Genomic DNA, 19,684 nt, shown 5'->3' with positions numbered 1-19,684 from the left:
GCAGGTCTTACCCTGTGGTGTTGAGGGTTGTGCAGTGTGGGAATGTGCAGGCAGGTCTTACCCTATGGTGTTGAGGGCTGTGCAGTGTGGGAATGTGCAGGCAGGTCTTACCCTATGGTGTTGAGGGCTGTGCAGTGTGGGAATGTGCAGGCAGGTCTTACCCTATGGTGTTGAGGGTTGTGCAGTGTGGGAATGTGCAGGCAGGTCTTACCCTATGGTGAAGTTGGGGACCTGGTTGAAGGAGAAGCCCCCGGCGGGAGCAGCAGGTTGGGCGGGGCCGGTGGGGGCGGGCGTGGTGGCGGCAGAGGCCCCCGGGGCGGCTCCAAACGCAAACACGCCCGGGCTGCTGCCCGAGGCCCCGAAAGCACCGGGACCCCCAAACTGGAACCCTCCACCTGCCAGACCAGCCAGAGGAGGTGCATCTAAAAAAACGTCTCACTTGTGTGTGCACATCTATACAGTTAAATGAAAAGTACTGGGGCAGTGACACAATTATTGTTGCTTTGTCTCTGTACTCCAGCGCATTGGATTTGAAATGAAATGATGAATATGAGGCTTACGTGCTGACTGTCAGCTTTAACATGATTTCTGTGCAATTCCTCCACAGATCACCCAATATATCCCCTCAAACCGAAGCATACAGTCGGCTCAGATTCATCCTTTCTTTCACATGCAGTGGGGCTGGAGTGAAGGGCCAAAACAAATAAGAAAACTGAGTCACTGTCCTAATACCTTTGCATTTACCGGTATATCTTTTATATAAAACATATTCTACAGATATTACACACCTGTACACACACTCTCACACACACACACTCGCACACTCTCACACACACACACAGACACACACTCACACACTCGGTCCTCACCCGCAGCAGAGTTGGCGGCGGTGGCGGCGGCGGATCCGAAGGTGGGCGTGGCGTTGGCCTGCGGGCCGAAGGTGGAGCCGGGCTGCACCCCGAAGGCGGGGGGCTGGGAGGCGGGGGCGGAGAACAGGGAGGGAGCGCCCGAGCCGAAGGCCGGGGCGCCGGGCTGGCCGGAGCCCTGCCCGAACGCAGGCGCCGTGCCCGCCCCGAACGCAGGGGGCGCTGCCGACCCGGCTGCTGAGCCAAACATGAACGGCGTGGAGGAGGAGCCAGGCGCTGCAGGGGGAGGGAAGAGCAGGCGTCCATCAGGGCTCAGCGCGTGGAACAACACCACAGAGACTGTACTTTAAACCGCCACAACAGCACTTTTACCCACGACGACCAACACAGGAGTAATGGCACACAAAATCTTACCCACCTACAGACCACTACAGTACACTGGAGCCAACAGTGACCCTCAGAGCAGAATTCTCAGTATGAATCTTAAATAGATAACATATAACCCAGCAGCTAAAATCCTGATTAATTCACTATACCATTTTCAAATGATTTCCAAGAGTGCTCTAATGACATGTTGAGATCAGCACACATCCTGCACTACACCACATCACAGCAGACAGTGTGCACTGATGGAGGAGATATTAGGGCTGGGTGCGCATAAGAGACCGATGCCCACCTGTGGAGCTGACAGTAGAGGGCGCTGCCGCTCCGAAGCTGAAGGAGGGCGCGGCGGGGGTGTTGCCGGAGCCGAACAGGAAGGGCTGGGCCGCCGACGGGGCGGGCGCGGCGGTCTGGGGGGCCGCCGGCTGGGGCTTGGCGTCCGGCTGCTGCCCGAACAGGAAGGTCTTGGCGGCTTCGCCGGGGGCACTCTGCCCGAACACGAAGGCGCTGGTGGGGGCGGGGGCGGAGCCTGCGGGGGCGGAGCCGGCCCCGAACAGGCTGGGTGCCGGCGTCGAAGAGGAGGCGGCCGATCCTGCCATGAAGCCAAAAGCCGGCTTGGCGGCTCCTGCGTCTGCACCACAAAACAGGAGCACAGCGTTAAGGGCAGAGCAGCGGCCTACACTGGGCCTGAGCACAGGTAGCGGCGCCTGCGTCTGCACCACAAACAGGAGCACAGCGTTAAGGGCAGAGCAGCGGCCTACACTGGGCCTGAGCACAGGTAGCGGCGCCTGCGTCTGCACCACAAACAGGAGCACAGCGTTAAGGGCAGAGCAGCGGCCTACACTGGGCCTGAGCACAGGGAAGTATGATGGGAATGAATAGCACACCTCAACCCTGGGGCAGTATGGCCACTGTGCTGAATAAGAGTGACTAACAGGCTATGAGAAGAGGAGCACTACCCAGCCCCCAGAGAGTGTTGGGTACAGACGCGCGCGCTGCCCATACCTGCGGCGGCTGCTCCAAAGCCGAAGGGCGGATTGAGGGCCTCGGGCGCGTCCGTCTTCTCCGCAGGCTTGCCGAAAGAGAACACGGGCGCGGGCTCCTCCTGGGGCGGCTCGGGCTTGCTGAAGGAGAACCCGGCGGCCGGAGCCGGCTTCTCCGCCTCCTTCGCCCCGCTGAACAGGAAGGAGGGAGGAGCGCCAGCCTCCTGCTTCTCCTCCACTTTCCCGAAAGAGAAGGCGGGGGCGGGGGCGGGGTCCGTGGCGACCGGCTCGGCGGGCTCTTTCTCAGCGGGCTTCCCGAAGGTGAAGCCGCCCAGCGGCTGGCTCGCCGGGGGCTTGGCCTCGGGCAGCTTCCCGAAAGAGAAGGCCGGGGCCGCCGCAGGCTCTGTGGGGGCGGGGCCGGGGGCCTCAGGCTTGTCCTTGGGGGCGGAGAAGGCGAACCCCGGCCCCGGCAGCGCGGGGGCTGCACTGGGGGGCTCGGCCGCCGCTGCGCTGGACTCGGCCTCCGCTGGCGCTTCGCTCGCCGCTTTATCCGCGCTCTCGCTGCTGCTCCCGCCGCTGCTCCCGCCGCTGCTCCCCGTGCCGAACACGATCCCCCCGCCGAACTTGAAGCCGGACCCCGCCTTCTTCTCGTCCTCCCCCCCGGCCGCCGAGGAGGAGCCTGCGTTGAACTTGAAGCCCCCGCCGAAACCCCCCGATGAAGAGGTCCCGAATTTGAAGCCCCCCTGATCCCCGAATTTGAAGCCCCCGGAGCTGGCGGGGACGGGGTCCGCGCTGGAGGAGGACTGGATGCCGAAGGTGAAGGAGGAGGTGGAGGAGGAGCTGGAGGAGGCCGCGAAGGAGCCGAACCCTGCAGGGAAGGAGGGGGAGAGGAGAGTGAGCGCTCAGTCACAGGAGGCGAGCACACGCCGGTATCCCAGCAGTCCCTGCGGTAGCAGCCCCACCTTTGGGCTCCGCTTTGGCTCCGGGCTTGCTGGTCTCACAGGCCACGCAATGCAGGGCGTCCGCCTTGTTCTGCACAAGGCACGCGTCGCACTCCCAGCCGCCCTCCGGCTTCTTAAACTTGTCTCCGAACCCCAGCAGCCCCCCTCCTGACAGGACGGGGGCGCTCGCCGCCGCTGCTGGCGCTGCCGATCCTGGGACACACGGGGTCGGAAATGTAATGACACATGTCCAAAATTAACGACAACACCGCAAAAATACCACTCCTGTTTAAAATGAATTATGATTTCACACTGTTGGCATTAATAAGTACTCATAAAAATACACAAAAGGAGAGATAAGGGCCTGAGAAATGCACTGCCCTGAGCACCACTAGAAGAGGGGCGAGCATTCGCACACGTCCCTCTGAAATGCAGCATGGAAACAGCGAACGGGCGAACGGGCGAATACCTGGCTTAGCACTCTGGCAGGACACACACTTAGAATCCTGGGCCTTGTTCTGCACCATGCAAGTGTCACAGTCCCAGGCCCCCTCGGGCTTCTTAAACTTGTCTCCGAAGCCCACAAACCCCGTCCCCAGCATGGTGGTGGTGCTGCTGGGGGCCGCGGGAGCGCTCAGAGCCTCAGAGAAAGCGGGCAGGGCTGGGGCGGGTTTAACTCCAGTCCCAGGCTTGGGCATCTCGCAGGCCACGCACTTGAGCGCCTCGGCCTTGTTCTGCACCATGCATGTGTCACACTCCCAGCTCCCGGCCGCGGGGGCGAACAGGGCCCCGAACCCGGACGCGGGCGCGGGGGCGGGCTTAGCGTCCGCTTTAGAGCAGTCCGCGCCGGGCCGGTCCGCGCAGCAGGCCGCGCACTTGCTTAGCGACGGGCCGTTGCTAAGCATGCAGGCGTCGCAGCTCCACGACCCGGCCGCCGGTTTGAACTTGTCCAGAAGCGCGGAGCCAGAATCCGAGCCGGAGCCAGAATCCGAGGACGACTCCTGGGTTGGGGGCGGAGCCTGGAGAGGAAGAATGGCGCTCCCTGGTGACGAAGAGGAGAATCCTGCAAATATTTTTGGGGTGGGGGGATGACAAAAAAAATCCACTTTACAAAGCATGCACGGTGTAGGCAACCTTGTTAAAGTGAATGAAAACAACTAACGCCATTCTACTTTGAAGAATTCACATGATCTATTATGGCCTTTTCTGCATTTTCTTTTGCAGAAAAAGATCAAAGCACTGGAAATTGGCCACGAGACAATATAATATTAATTATACTATTAATTGACAGGCTCTTCCCCCATGAGCCCATAAAAGCAGCGCCACCCCCCCAGTCTCACCTGGGCTCCTCAGGATGTCCAGCACACTGCCCTGCTTCAGGGTCTTGGCTGGCTGCAAAGAGCCCACAAACTCCTCACTCTTTTCAGCCTGAGAGCCTGCAGCAGACGCCGACTTCACTGCACAACACAGGGAGAAGACGCAAGCTGTGAGCCGACTCACACAGCAGCTCTGCTACAGGCAACGGCTTCTACGGACAGCAGCACTGGCCACAGGGGCTTGATTGTGACCACTATGCTTCTGTGGTTAATGCTCACCTGGGGTCACGATTGGGGCAGCCTTCCCACCGAAATCAGACAGGATAGGTTTAGCGACAGGTGCACTGAAGGTGAATCCAGACTGAGGGAAGAGACGTTTCACACGTGATTTAGCCAGCACAAGAAATCAAACGCATTTCTGCACCTTCCTCTCCTTACAACAAATGACCAATGATGCAGACAAAAGAAACACTTCTTTGAAAACAGGTACAGTATATGGCAACTACCAGCAATAATGACCAACTTACCATAATGAAAATATCATTACGTTGCTAAGCATGTACGATTATCATTTCAAAATTCAACAAATTAAGCATTAGTTATGAACTTAACTGTCTTAACACCACTGGTGTATACTGTAGGATGCGTGGTAAATTTGGGAGCCATTTTTAAGAAAATCTAAAATGACACAACTGCCACTATATGGTACTTTTCTAGTCAGCCCGCTAAGGACCAAATGAACACAAAAACTTCATGAAAGGATTGAATCATTTTGAGGTTTATGATCATTTAAATCAGCACAATGAGCTTTAGTTAAAGCAGCGTTTCCTTTCAAAGCTGAAGGTGTACAGGCGTTTAGCAGTTTTCTCACTCACGGAGGGGGACAGAGGTAGGAGGTTGGGCTCTGTGGCTTTGACGATGGGGGACGAGAAGGTGAAGGGGGTGCAGGGGGGGCTGGATGCTGCTGCTGGAACCTGCAAAGGCAAAGATCACCGTGCAAAGACCTTTAAGAAATTACACAGCTCATACAGTCCCATTTTCACCAATGTCCCAGGGACCAACTGTATATGCACAGAACATTCCGGATGAGTTTGGATTTGACGGAGCTGCTAGCCGATTTTCATCCGACGTCATTTTAGCATCATCAGTTAGTAGCGTGTTTGTTAACATGGGCAGCTGCCAACGCATTTTCTATTAAAAGATGCAAGCAAGAAAGCTCCACTTATTCATTCATACACAGAGTATTCCTTAGTAAATGAGTGTATACTATACACCCCCACCCAGCTGGTAGGATGACAGGTAAAAAAAACTAACAGTTGGTGGGATGCAGTAGGATAAGCATAAATGATAAGCCATCAAATTTGTTCATTAATAGGGGCACAAGCAACTATACATCAGTACAAAAAAACTGCCAACATTCAGGCCTATTCCATAAACAAACTACACGACAAACGTACAGATATCAAACAGATTACTGTTCTATAAACAATTCAATCATCCTCATCATTAAAGCTGCCACCCAATCTACCCTCAATGCCACAAATAGTACACATTCTTTCAACCCGTTAGCATATACATAATAGAAGTGTTCACAGTTTGAGATCTTAAGGGATTAACTTGTGGATGGCGAAACCTCAAAGCCTTAAAGCTAATGAGGAAAGGGGCTTAATGGACTCGGGATAATTGGGACAACAGAGTAATCAATGGCTGTTTGAATTCGGAGCCAGTCGTGTTTTTTCTAGAGACCAAATTCACTGGAGTCATAAATCTTGTATGGCAGACGCACATAATGAACGGCTGGTAAAGCCTTCTCTTCCGGATCAGGGGCACACGGCAGGCTGTGCTTCTGGGCCCTGTGAAGCTGGGACCCACCTTGTTGCTGAGAGAGCTGGACGCAGCAGGTGATGAAGTGGCAGTGGACATGGGCACAGAGGAGAAATTGAAGGTGGGCAGGGAGGCGGAGCTTATGGGAAGGGAGACAGGCGGCAAATCCGGGACCTCCGCAATCTACAAAACACACACGCAATACATGGGGTTCAATACACTGTACGTGTGTGTACGCATTGAATTCCTGATGCACCGCCATTGTGTTTTTCTAAAAGCGAGATGCAGGGTGAGCCCTTATGATCTACATTACAGGTAAAGCCTATTAACAAAGAGCTCCACTGAAAAATAGGTGTGAATGAATGAGTCACTGACAGCATACTGTAATCAACCATTTTGGCTCATGAAGGGCACTGCCATCACCGCTGAATTCACACGCACTGCATAATTTGGATGTGTGAAACGATGACGAGTGGCACAGACACGGCCACGGGGACACACCTCATCCTCTGGGGCAGGTTTGGTGGAGGCTCGGATGCCCCTCTCCCTTTTCATCTTCCCCCCAGAGCCGCGCGAGTCTGTACCGTTGGCCGCCGGGGTGCTCGACAAGGGATACAGGCCGCTGGTACTGGAGACAGCAAGCAGGCATGCAGCAGTGTCACATTAAGGTGGACAGTCAACAACACTGATTTTCAGTATCATTTTTAAAAGCATGCCGTGGATTGTAAGACAAACCGGAAGGGCTTTTGGAATAAGTACGCGCCTCCTAACTGAGGGTACAAGATTAACTGGAGGGGAAACCGACAGGGACAGCTTCTTTCCAAAGGAAAACAAAAGGGCTGATCTGTAACCATGGTTCTAGGAAACGGATCCAACATGCATGAGACCTACCTGATTAAACAAGCCTATTTTCTACGACCAAGAACGATGCATGAACAGCAGCCCTCGCGCTCATTTCTACGAAACGCTCTGGCGAAGCGGCTCTAACGTACAGTGCAGCTGAGGTCTGTGTGAAAACGGTCGAAAACGGAGTAATTCTAGACTCACCTTTGAACTGGCAACGCTGGTGCCTCAGTTGTCTGTATTGATTGTCTTGTGGACTAAAAAGAGAGATTGGAGAGACAGATTCTGACTCAACAGCTCGGAAAATGGAACAATATCCAACAAAGAGGACCTGAAGCACCTCTCTCTGCTCCACCAAACCAGGGCACAATACAATACATTAGAGAGCAACACACAATATACATTACACACATAGGCTGGGTCCATGGACCCTGTGGAGGCACTGGCCCAAGAGCGAGCCCTTAAGGCAGTGTGGGGAGACGGCAGGCCGCACCCTTACCCTGTCAGTGCTGCCGCGCCTCGCCAGCACACCGCTCTGGTTACTGCAGGGCGTCAGGCAGGGCCGGAAGGACATGGAACGATTCCCCGCCACCGAGGGCGTGGCTGGGGTCACCAGCTTCTGCACAGGGGGCAACTGGGCGTCCATCTGCGAGACACAAGTGTTAACGCTCAGTCACAGCCAGTTAAAAGGCACCGAGCACAGGAACCAAAGGAATCTGCCTGGTGGGACAACACACTTCATCCACCAGCCACATACAAGGCAGTGATTATGTGTACTCACCCCACTCTTAAAGGGCAAGCACCAGATATTATAAAACATCAACATCAAATAAACCAGCCAAGTCAAGACGTCATATATTATCATTCACAACATTAAAAACATCTTTTTCTTGAAATAAAGGCAAGAAATAACCCCAAAAGATACAACGTTTCTGCCCCACCTCCCCTTTTCAGAAATCTTCAGAATAATCACCTACATCCGATTTTGTGACATTGAAGGTAGAGGAATCAGATACTGTCAAATCAGCTATAGCCCTTCACCACTGAATAATGGAATGGCAACTGGAAAATGAGTTAAACTGGCATATGATGCCACACTAATTTAAACCCATATGAGGCATGCAAAGAGCAACTCAAAGTGCAGAGAAACCCCACAATAACAGGACCCGTGGAGAGCTGGCCCGTTAGAGCTCAGATCTCAGAAGGGCTGTTGTTGGGGGAACATGGCCCGGCTGTAACAGCTGTAAGCTCAGTTTACAAACGCCGCTGGCCAATTTCACAGTGTACCATTCTCAAGGGAGCGCACTGTGCACTGAGAGTACAGCGCTGACCAGCCTCGAGCTCACAGAGCGGGACAGCTGTTCAAAGCCCATTCACGGGCCCGCACAGCTGCCCACCCGCGCATGAATGGCAGCGCTTCACAGAAACAGCTGTCACACGCGACAGAACGGCACGGCGAACGAGGGCGACGACAAGGGGGGGCGCCGTGCCGACCGAGCGCGTGCGCGGAGGGGAGCGCGTTAGCGTCCGCGCTCACCTTTTTCCTTTTCGACTGCAGGTGCGTGAGGCCCGCGTCGGGTCTGTTCAGCGCCTGCGGAGGAGAGCAGAGTCCGGGGGTGAGGATGAAGGGGGCGGAAAAAGGGAGGTACACAGCTTTGGGCTAAAATGTCCTACTTACTGTCGGCAAAGCCAAGGAACAGGGTGATGGGATTCTTTTAGCATCCTGCGAAGAAGCAAAAGCAGTCAAACGGTCGTCAGAGTTTAGCGGAACGAGCCAGATTTCTCACTCAGCTCCGTTAAATAACGCACGTCTCAATTCCCCCCCTGGCCTCCTTTAGGCACAGTCACTGAGGAACGGTGTGCTTTTCCAAAGAGAGTGACTGACAAAAAGCAGGACTGATTCAAACCAGACAGACAAACCCCACGTACGCTACGAATGCAAAAGTGTTTTGTTCACCTTGACCTGAGCGTTGTGTAGCTGTCCGTAGCGGACAGGTCAGTGAGCACATTCATGACTCCTGCCTTCCCAACTTCAGTGAAATGGTCATGACCATGGCCCCCTGCTTTTGTATTATGAGCCCACTTCTTTAGAGTGCGTAGTGGGTTTAGCCATTCTAGCCTGGTTTGAAAACAGGCTGAGTCACCGTGTGGACACAAAAGCAAAATGACCTGCATTGAGGCTAGGACCTTTTTGTGGACTGCTATTTAGCCAGTCCGAGTAGTAACAGAAGATAAATAAGTTAAACTAAAGGGAACCATAAATAACTGCACAAACCAGCAAACAAAACCAAGAACTGATTTATGTACAAATTAGCTGTGATCAGTTCACCCGTTCTTTGTAAGCTACTTTATTGCTCGTTACAAACGAATCCTCACTATTGACATTAACAGTTCTCCTACCTGACAGACAAAAATGTAATGTGTCACTTCCGTCTCATATAAATAAGATATGGGGGAGCGTATGCAAACGATGCCATGAAACAGTAAGTGGGTGATTGACTGGATGAATACAAGTTCACTGAGAAGGCAGGCTCACAGACAAAATACAAAACACTTTAACACGTGCATATGCCTCCTTGAGCATTTGTAACATTAGTAGTGATTCAATGTCTGGTCTGAATGAGCCCTTATTCCAACTGCTGCTGCCATCTTACCAGGATGCTCTTATTCTCTCATGCAGAAACAAAAGCAAGCACACAGGTCACACAAGTTGGGAAACATGGCACACGACCCAAACACACGCCAGTGTGACTTTCTTAAAATAACTGAAGATAAACAAATATAACCTCATACGTTTTTTTTATTTTTGGTTTTCACAAGGACTCATATGTCACATGAACCTTCCCTGGGTACCAGAGAATCAGTAAGTATTCAGCAGTGGGGTTAATGAGTTAATCCCAAGCAAAAAAGCACATGTAATGCAGAAAGCACTACTCTTAAATTCTGATCATACTAAGCATTAAAACTTAAGGAATGCATGCAAATGGCTCAAGTAGCCATCTCCATGACAGGCAATTCACGATTTATTACAGGCGATGTTATTACAATACATTTTCAGGTTAGTAAGTTTTATCAGTGTTTGGCTGTCTATTCATGCATTATGGCATTATAAATGGGGCAGCTCAGATATATAAAAAAAAAAAAAAACTGGTAAAAATGCAGTGCTAAAATAGATCACGAGCCCACCCCTAGTTGTTATAAGGCAGAATAAGAATACATAGTGACACCATTTTTGGACACCTTTATAGGAGAGGAATGTTCAGCGTAATCAGTTACTATTCAATTTCTTGGCAAACTTCCTTCATACACATTATTCATTCATATAACCAGATATTTCCACAAGTCATTTTTGCTAGTATGCTGACTGGGGTTCCTGGCAATGAAGCCTGCATCCTGGTCCCATTCCTAAGGTACTGCAAGTGTGCACCACTTCCTAGGCGTGAAAACCTATCAGCGAAATGGAACCATTCAAGCATACCTTGCTGTACTCGGCCTCATTTTGGGAATGAGGGATAGTGGTGGGAAAAGAGATTCCCACATTGGAAATACCGTTTTCCATGATCAAAATTACCATCATGTCAAACCGGCACCAGACTGACAAACTATGCATATGCACCGCCCTTACAGGCATTATTGTTTCTTTGATGAGCCAAAACATGTGCAGATAAAGAAAATGAACTGCTACAATCCTTCTCCAAATCGCCAAACATGGCAACAGGACAAGAAGGATGAGCAAAAGATTCTGTAGCAGGATGCATTACAGATACGATACAGCTGGCTAGAGCCTTTTACTTATTTAAACTGTAAATGAACCTGACACTAGTTAAGGTGTCAAATTTAGTAATTGACTGCTTATTGAACCACAACTAAGTAAAAATCTGTCACGTAAGAAATGCTTCAAGGCTCTGAATTCCATCTCAAAGCTGAGGTGGCCATTCAATGCATTAGCATAGCAAGGGGGGCGTCTTCATCCCCGAAGCCGTGTCAGAGTGTGTGTGTGTGTGTGTGTGTGCGTGAGCAGAGCGGCGTGGCGTGGGGTGGGGTGGGGTGGGGGACTTACGGCGAGCGGACTGGACATGCGCTCCAGGGACTGCAGGATGCGGCGGGCGGTCAGGCTGGTCACCCCGTACGGCTGAGACCCCGCCCCCTTGGCCTTGATCTGTCTCCGCACTGGAGCCTGGGACACGAGGGCGAGACGGTACAGGCCAATCAGAAGGCTTCATTACCACCTTTTTACTACGATGCTCGACAGGGAACAGCATGAGAATGAATAATATAAGAACACACAAGAGAAGTGAACGGGTGATGCTCTACTACTGACCTCTAGTGGTGAACCTTTAGACTATGAGGAAGTGAGCGCCACCACCGTTACTCTTTAAGTAACCGTTATTCTTTAAGGCAGCAGCCAAAATGCACACTGTCCACAGCAAAATGTGACCACTACATTTGGAAATATTCATTCAACTGGAATCACCCTCACTGGAACAAAATTTAAAAAATAAGCAAAGGAACATTTGATGCTAGTGAAGCCATTAATGTAAAAATGTTAAAACGGGTAACCACTGGTCATTTAAAATTTGTACAGTACTGACACACTGTAGACAACGTACTTGTTAACATGTAATTTATCTGTATCCATAATAAGGGCAGAGAGAACCTCAGCTCAATGACAAGCTAAAGAACATAAATGTTTTATCAACCATCAGGCTCATCTAATCCTTACGTATGGCAGAGTGGAGTTCACTGAAGAGGGATGAGGTCACTGAAATGGGCAGTTTTGTAGCTGCCATTTTCTTTCTCCATGTTGGCATCACTCTCTTGGCTTGTGTGGTGGGTACAGTAGAGCATTTGGGGTGTGTGTGTGTGTGTGTGTGTGTGTGTGTGTGTGCACGCGCGTGTGTGGGGCCAGGACAGCTGAAAGAGGCTTTAGCAGTGACAGCACCCCTAGGGCCCTGAAATCTGTATGGCAGGTGGATTCAAGACACAGCCCACACCAAGAACCCATTGTGCCCCTGAACCAAAAGCCACCACTCCAGTCTTACAGGGTAAGTTAACCAAAATGTAGAAGTGCAAATATGCTCTACATTGGGTACATTTATGCACTCACTGAAAAGCAAAAATCCTGTTTTACAGTGCAGAAATCCATAAGTGATGAACACACTCCCTGCAAGACGTTTTTTCCATCTGAGCCTTCAAAGGCCAGCTACACAAACCATTATGCAACAGGCCTACAAATATTACACACATAGCATAATCTGCCACCGTCAGGAAAAAGCATAAGGCTGCACACCCTGGTGCCATAGCCATAACCGAGAATGACAATTTACAGGGGGGAGTGAGTGGGGGGGGGGGGGGGGGGGCAGAGAACATCAGATTTCTTCACAGATCCTATTCCCACTGAAAAAAATGTTGACTTGAATTCTGACAAATGGCACACTAGTCTCAGGACAAGTTCAGCATCACTGTTTGTATCTTTGAGAACGCCAACAATGCTGAAAATGACACTGCTTTAGTCAGAACAGCTGCTGGACTGTGGGGCTAGGATTCTATAAGCTAACATTATTACCCATAAAACAACAACAAACTTCCAAAGCTGCAATGTGAAAATGTTGAATTAAAACTGATAATTCAGTAGCATTTATCATCAAATCGGCTCATTTCTTCCAGAGTACTACGCCATGCCTAAGCAGTATGTTTTTGGAGAACTCAAGCACTTGTGCCCATTCCCAATAAGCCTGTGCCCCATGTTCTGCCCTGCTCCTCAATCAGTGCAAACCACTGCGATGCTGGAGTAAGCAAACAATGTCACATTAAAATGAGTACGCAATTGTCTCTAATTACTTACACATGGCAGCCAACAAAATGAAACCAATAGCGTAATCCAACATTAAATTAACTGGTTTCGAGAGTATGTAAAAATAGAAGATACTCCAGGAGTGGGCTGCTCCACATAAGGGACAGTGAAGAGCTCACCTGGTAAGGTGTGTCCGGTCGAACCCGCGCGGCGCTCCGGACCGCTGCACTGCCTCCATACGTGGTCTTGCCCGGGTAGAAGGGGGAATCCCCCAGCTTGCTGGAGTTCAGTATCAAGCTGTTTGCTGGAGACTGAACAAAAAGAAAACAAAAGCTTGAACGGTGGAACAATGTTGCCCCAAACATTGAGAGAGTTAGTGCCATCCAAAAACATAAATAAATAAAAGCGCCATTACATTGAGGTTCACGCCGAACCTGTATTTGGAGAACCACTATAACCCTAGCATCTTCAAAACCACTGTGCTCACTTTCCAGGTGAATTACTTCAGTATACTCAAGTGTACTTTTTCTCTAGAGGGAGAGTTCTTTATATATAAATAAATAACACACACAGATCTATCTGAAGAATTACAGTTCCAGGTGAACATGAGGGCATGGTGGAGGTGCCGATTCAGGCTGACTCACAGTAGAGGACGTCCCAAACACGGACAGGTTGAACGCAGGCTTCTTTAGCGCGGAGCCGGTCAGCTGGGGACCAGGGTGGGTGCGGTCGTGCTCAGGGGACCACATGAAGGGCACGTTCTTCGAGGTCGTCACATCTGGAGGGGAGGGGAAAAGAAATGTCATTACATTTTCAGGTCCGTGCTTACTCAAGCCTGTTTGCCCGCTTACATCTATTCCACATCATCAGTTTCAGTAACAATATGTATCTAGGCTACATACTACAGTGACATATTTATGTATGCTTAATCATGGGAACCTGTCAAGAATACATTAAAGATGCTAAAACGAGAAGAAAACAGGTTTCTGAATACATACTTAAATCAGCATTAGAGCACTGATGAAAGAATGTCATTTCCTGCTGCCTCACATGACCCTGCACTAGCTCAGTTTCTACTGCGCTTTCTTATGTAACTATTCAGCAATACGCTGCCAGACTCAGCAAGTCCCAGCCTGCAATAAGCCCAACTCTGAGAACTCCACGTTACCTCACACTACCTCAAACGGTGCGTACTACCCAACTTTAACTTCAAGCAACTACCAGGCACCTCACACCGGCAACCCTGCTACTTCACTGCCATGCACTACTCCCCCAGTCACCTTGCATGACCCCCGGGAGACCTCACATGACCCCTCCCCATGCCACCTCAAAATGACCCTCCCCCCACACCTAAACCCTCACCCAGTGACCTCCCATGTGACTTCCCCATCACTGCCTTGCATGACCCTGTACCTCACTGCCTCAAATGACCTCACGTGACCCCGGGTGACCCCGAGTTCCCTCACTATGCAGTGCAGTGGTTCATCATCCCACGCTTCCCAAAGCCACCTGCAGCGACCCTGTGGCTTCACGCACGCCGCACGCACTGACGCTGTGACCTCACGCACGCCGCACGCACTGACGCAGTGACCTCACGCAGGCCTCACGCACTGATCCTGTGACCTCACGCACTGACCTCACGCAGGCCTCACGCACTGACGCAGTGACCTCACGCAGGCCGCACGCACTGACGCTGTGACCTCACGCACGCCGCACGCACTGACGCTGTGACCTCACGCAGGCCTCACGCACTGACGCAGTGACCTCACGCACTGACGCTGTGACCTCACGCAGGCCTCACGCACTGACCTTTGTCTGACGCGCGCGAGGAGAACCCGCTGGTGGTGGAGATGTTGTCGTCTTCGTGCAGGGAGCTGGAGTCCTTGATCTCCTTCACCAGGGAGTACCCGGTGGGCCCAGCGCTCGTGTAGGGGGCGGACGAGGTGGAAGGCTGGCTGAAGAGGGTGCTGGAGCCTCCCCGCAGAACAGGGGAGCTGTCCAGGGATGACAGGTGCAGGTGGGTGCGATTGAGGGGGGGCCTGGCCAGAACATCGTGGAAGTTGAGAGCTGCTCGGCTGGTGGAGGGCGGCTCTGGGGAAAGAAGACAGAGACGTTCATGCTGCAGTAAAACCCACCACATCCAGCCCCACGCACACTGTATCTCCAACAGGAAGTCGCTCTCACCTGCGTTACTGGTGCTGGCCTTTGGTTCGTGCTCATCTGTGAGGGGGGAGGGGTCCTCTCCGTCGGAGGGGAGGGGCGGCTGGCTGTTCAGGTGGGTCTCGGGCGGCTCTTCAGCGGGAGCCCCCACCCCTGCCGCCGGCTCCCCGTTACGAAAGTAACTCTGTAGCCAGGAGGGAACGATGCTCTTCACTGTGTCTGTCACTCGACTGATTAAGCCCTGCTGCGGGAGAGGAAGAAGCACAGAAAGAGGATTCAGCAGCGATTACCCCACACTTCACTTCCTGAAACACATCTACAACTCTGGCCACAGTTGCTTGTCAACACGCTCCTCAAGGGTCACGATACACATATATACCACTTACCATTAAAACACACATACAACCCCAAAAATCACACACACCGAAAAAGTGACACTATGATTTCTGGTGATTTTGCATATCACACAGTATAGATATTCAGAAACATTACAAGTTTCCAACTGATTTTACTATCATTTGCAACCTTCCAAAATGTTTTTAAATACAATGGCTTGATCATCAAAATTTCTTGCTGAATTCCCTAATCAGCATAACATCATCCATAATGCAAATACCTTCAACTATTTCAACTGTTTCGCAAGCAGTCAAGAAAGTATTAATAAGTCTGTAATGATTGCCTAAGTCCTCTTCTTATACACAAGAAAATTCCTCAAAAATTAGTAGAAACAAAGGACAGTCCATTTTTGTTTGACGAAAACAGATTCTGCCGGAAATTGTGCAGAGGGATGGACCAGAAACACCTGCTCAACTCCCATATCAATTAAGCTGAAAGAACAGAGCAACATTCAGCTCCTGATGACAGCAGACCCTCACTGCAGAACACCCCCATACAATGGTTTCCAAACTACAGGTTAGGACAGTAGTTTGGAAACCATAGGCTCATAGCAGGGTTACTGAAGTAGGAATGTGCAGTGAACAAGAATTATTCAGAGAACGATGGACTTGTTTAGTACCTTACAGAACAGTGTCCAATATTACTGTGAAGCATTGGCAACGATATTAACTGCTTTCTCGTGCATAGTACTGTACACATTCAAAGTTCTCCCTGAACTTGACCTCTGCCATGGGATCATGGCCTAAGGGTGAAGAGGGGGGGGAAAGGGGTCCACTAGATACTGAATAGCCAGTCCCACTGGTTGTGGGCCCCTGTAAGCCCTTGGGATGATTATGAGGATTTGTCAGCACTGCATTTCTCTTGTGAATGAGAGCTGGGAGGTTATGGCCTGCCATGCATTGTTCCTACTTTACATGCTGGGAGTTTCAGTGGAGCTGTACCACTGGCCTGGTCTGCAGTCACCTGTATGAGATGTCATTCCGAAGCTGCCCCCAATCCCCACCACAAAACGGTCTGGCGCAGGATATAACTAATTAAATAGATCATTTCCTATTATTCAAAAACATTAAATTAATCATTATTAATATGTTGTAATAGATCAATATCGTTATCCTTCGTTTCAGAAACAGTGCAATGCCAGAAAGTGAACTAATTACACCGCTTTATTTTCTACCTAAATTAAAATAAAATGAAAAAGTAAAGTCAGAACCCCTGCTGAGCAGTCAATGAAGATGCACTCAATGAACATGGCGAATTATGACATGACAGCTAAAGACCATTTAATATTTACGTCCGCATTGGAGCTTCGGTTAAATCCAGAATATCTACAGCATTCAAGCTATCATACAGTGATTCTTTGCAATGCAAAATACCCACGGAAGGCAAAATTTTATATTTACCCAACCATCGATGCAAGAAAAGTTTCCATACCTTTCATTTGAGCGAATTTAACGTCTCTAACGTTTAGTAATATATCACCGGCTAGCATCAATCTAATACAAGCACTGATCTAGTCTAACGTTACATTATCTTCTACTAAGAAGCCAACATTAACATTGATGATTCCAGACAATTTAATTGATGCACCTGAATTGTCATTCGCGACATTTGTTTGATTTATAAAACCCGGAATTACTCCAGATTTAGATTTAAATCTCACATTTCCGTTCATTTCCAAAGTTCTTGTAGCGAACTTCAGCAGATAGCACTTGCAGCCAATAAACCACGAAATTACTTTATCTATCTTAGAATACTTTAGATCTATCTTTTTAAATACCGAATTTAGTTATTGATAGGTACTTGCTAGATAAACCCGTTGCATGCTAATTAGGAGTTTCAACGTTAACTATCCCGCTATAATTTTTTAAAAAATTTTTTACCCTGTCCATGTTTAAAAAACCGGCCGATTAGCTAAGACCTTGTATACCGCTTTTTACACTAGAAGCAACAGCGTTCAAATGACACGAACATTACAAGACAAGATAGCAAATCAATAGCTATCGCTACTTAGCCAAACAACTAGATAGCTTACATTAACAGTTAGCCAGCACGCTAACGTAGTGGCTAAGTAACGATAGCTAGCAGCAAACTCGTGGGAAAACTGAGTGCGAGGCCTGTGTTTTCATTCGATTTCTATTGATCTCTTCCGAAGTATAACGATTTTTTAAATCTCAACCACTGGACAAGTTTGCAAGTCATCTTAACCAATTTACGACATTTGCTGGCTATCAAGTTTCTATCGGTGCGACAACGAAAACCCGGGAGATTTCATACCGGGTACCCATGTGGGGGTTTGCAAAGTGTCCACCTTGCCGGATGCTCATGCAATCTAATTTAGTTATCTAGCTACGCAACATTGTGGTACACGCTAACATAAAAAATAAACTGCGCTAATCACAAATCCCCTAGAAAAACACACACGACGCGCACAGCCTAATAAGCTAGCTACGTGGGGTGTTCTTAACAACTATGGCTAGCTTTGCTCGGCAATACCTCATTTCCACAGTCGGCGCCAGTAAAGCTAACGTTAGCTAGCTAGCCAACTAGCTTGCTTGTTAACTGAGATGTAAACAATGTTCCCCTACCATACGAGTTCAAATTTATCAATTTTAACCAAATCGCTAGTCGGGCAACAACTTTTTCAAAGCCGGCTTTCATCGTCATACGTACCCGTAGTGCCCTTCAGCACCTGAGACCCCAATACTAGTCTCCGGGACCGTGGTTGCGTTGTACAACGTGCAGGCCGTGTGGTCTAAATACCGGAGACCGTGGGCCTAAGCGAGGCTGACGAGTTAGCAAAGGCCGCACAATACATCCGGATATAAAACAACACAGAACGCAACAATAACCCGGTCGAAAGTGTATGTAGTTTGACACCGCTTAACAAATACAATCAAAACTAGTGTTCATCCTACCTGTTTCCCTTTGGCGTATGGTTTAGAAGCGATGTGATATCTCCGGCTTCTAATTTTCCCTCCTCCTGCGGACGCCATGGTTAATTACTAGACTGTGCTCTGTGCCTCGACTAGGCGCCGCCGTGAGTTCTCTCGTAGGTCCTCCAACCAATCGGCCCACCGAAATACCGTCACACACTGCGAGTGGCGTTTCAAAAAACAAAACAAAGATTTATGGGAATTGAAGTTTACTGTTACTGTTTACTGTAGAATAAAATAAACACATGGCTTTACAGCAAATAATAATAATAACATACACGTTTTTATCATACTTATAATCATCCATGTACTAAACTTATAACAGACCCAGAGGTCAATTTTAAGGCTGTTCTGCAGTGCACAATGATAACAGCTGCATGTAGTGTGGAGTTTGTTGACCATTCGCTAGCAGACGAAATGATAGGTTCTTCAAAATAACGGCAGCCGACCTCTTCTTGAGTACCTGTAACCTTTTTGCGGCGGGAAGGATTTGGACTTTGGTCAGTGGCTCATTCTACCCAGCCCCGCGACATCATATATAAATATTGCACCCATCCCTGTTCATTTAAAAACATGATGCAGTAAAATAAAGGTTAATTTGCTCTTTGTGGTGAGAACTTTTACTTTTTTCCCCAACTTGTTTTTTCATTGTCACTTCGTGGTTATTTTCCAAATTGTAAAGGTAGACTGTAATTGCCGCTGGACGTACCGTACTTAGGTAACTTAATTCTTCTGTTCTGCCTACAAGGAATGGCCTTATGGGGGGGGGAAAAAACATTACAATTGAGATTAATTTAGGAGGTGACTTAGTGTCTTTATATGAAGTCCAAAAATAAAGTTATTAATAGTGAATTGGGGAAAAAAGAGATTCGCTGGTCTTCAGCTGAAAACATTACCTTTGGATCTTGAGACCCAAAGTCTACAGCCCATGCTCTTGAAGCAGAATGTTGGATGTGTACTCCAATTTATGTGAAATAGTGCTGATCATGGGGTTATTATTTGAAACATCACGGGGTGCTGCTGTTGTATCCTTGATAAAGATACTTAATGTGATTTACTTCATCAAATATATTCAGCTGCATCGATAGTTAACTACATGCAAAACAATCAATTGTATCAAAGAGCCAGGGTAAAGTATCAGGAAAAAAGGGCAAAAATATTACAGAAAATCAAGGCATGGTAATACATTTTGTGAAAAAGCTTTAAAAAGCTTGGCTTTGGTAGCCAGTTTTAAAAAGGTCTTCCTT

The 19,684-nt window shown here is 49.3% G+C and overlaps 1 protein-coding gene across 4 annotated transcripts in view; it reads right to left on the bottom strand.

The window, feature by feature from the left end:
• nup153 (nucleoporin 153) overlaps positions 1 to 18,572 on the bottom strand; it is a 20,058-nt gene extending 1,486 nt beyond the window's left edge. The window contains exons 1-21 of one of the 4 annotated variants that reach the window (XM_035435516.1): positions 18,420 to 18,572; positions 15,133 to 15,352; positions 14,758 to 15,039; positions 13,593 to 13,726; positions 13,128 to 13,259; positions 11,215 to 11,331; positions 8,833 to 8,877; positions 8,692 to 8,745; positions 7,654 to 7,800; positions 7,359 to 7,411; positions 6,813 to 6,939; positions 6,360 to 6,494; positions 5,363 to 5,461; positions 4,767 to 4,848; positions 4,512 to 4,628; positions 3,641 to 4,234; positions 3,193 to 3,384; positions 2,253 to 3,098; positions 1,543 to 1,878; positions 870 to 1,142; positions 212 to 395 (exon numbers count right to left, since the gene is read on the bottom strand). In XM_035435516.1, coding sequence (XP_035291407.1) covers positions 212 to 395; positions 870 to 1,142; positions 1,543 to 1,878; positions 2,253 to 3,098; positions 3,193 to 3,384; positions 3,641 to 4,234; positions 4,512 to 4,628; positions 4,767 to 4,848; positions 5,363 to 5,461; positions 6,360 to 6,494; positions 6,813 to 6,939; positions 7,359 to 7,411; positions 7,654 to 7,800; positions 8,692 to 8,745; positions 8,833 to 8,877; positions 11,215 to 11,331; positions 13,128 to 13,259; positions 13,593 to 13,726; positions 14,758 to 15,039; positions 15,133 to 15,352; positions 18,420 to 18,497 — 4,247 coding nt within the window. In that variant the 5' untranslated portion in view covers positions 18,498 to 18,572. Of the gene's footprint in view, positions 1 to 211; positions 396 to 869; positions 1,143 to 1,542; positions 1,879 to 1,985; positions 2,042 to 2,252; positions 3,099 to 3,192; positions 3,385 to 3,640; positions 4,235 to 4,511; positions 4,629 to 4,766; positions 4,849 to 5,362; positions 5,462 to 6,359; positions 6,495 to 6,812; positions 6,940 to 7,358; positions 7,412 to 7,653; positions 7,801 to 8,691; positions 8,746 to 8,832; positions 8,878 to 11,214; positions 11,332 to 13,127; positions 13,260 to 13,592; positions 13,727 to 14,757; positions 15,040 to 15,132; positions 15,353 to 18,419 lie in introns of those variants that run through there. The other 3 variants (XM_035435525.1, XM_035435533.1, XM_035435540.1) reach the window with 3 other exon arrangements.
• Between the last annotated feature and the right edge of the window lie 1,112 nt (positions 18,573 to 19,684).

The sequence above is a fragment of the Anguilla anguilla genome, chromosome 1 (genome assembly GCF_013347855.1).
Source record: "Anguilla anguilla isolate fAngAng1 chromosome 1, fAngAng1.pri, whole genome shotgun sequence".
Classification (NCBI taxonomy): Eukaryota; Metazoa; Chordata; class Actinopteri; order Anguilliformes; family Anguillidae; genus Anguilla; species Anguilla anguilla.
This window is presented reverse-complemented; position numbering and strand designations above follow the sequence as displayed.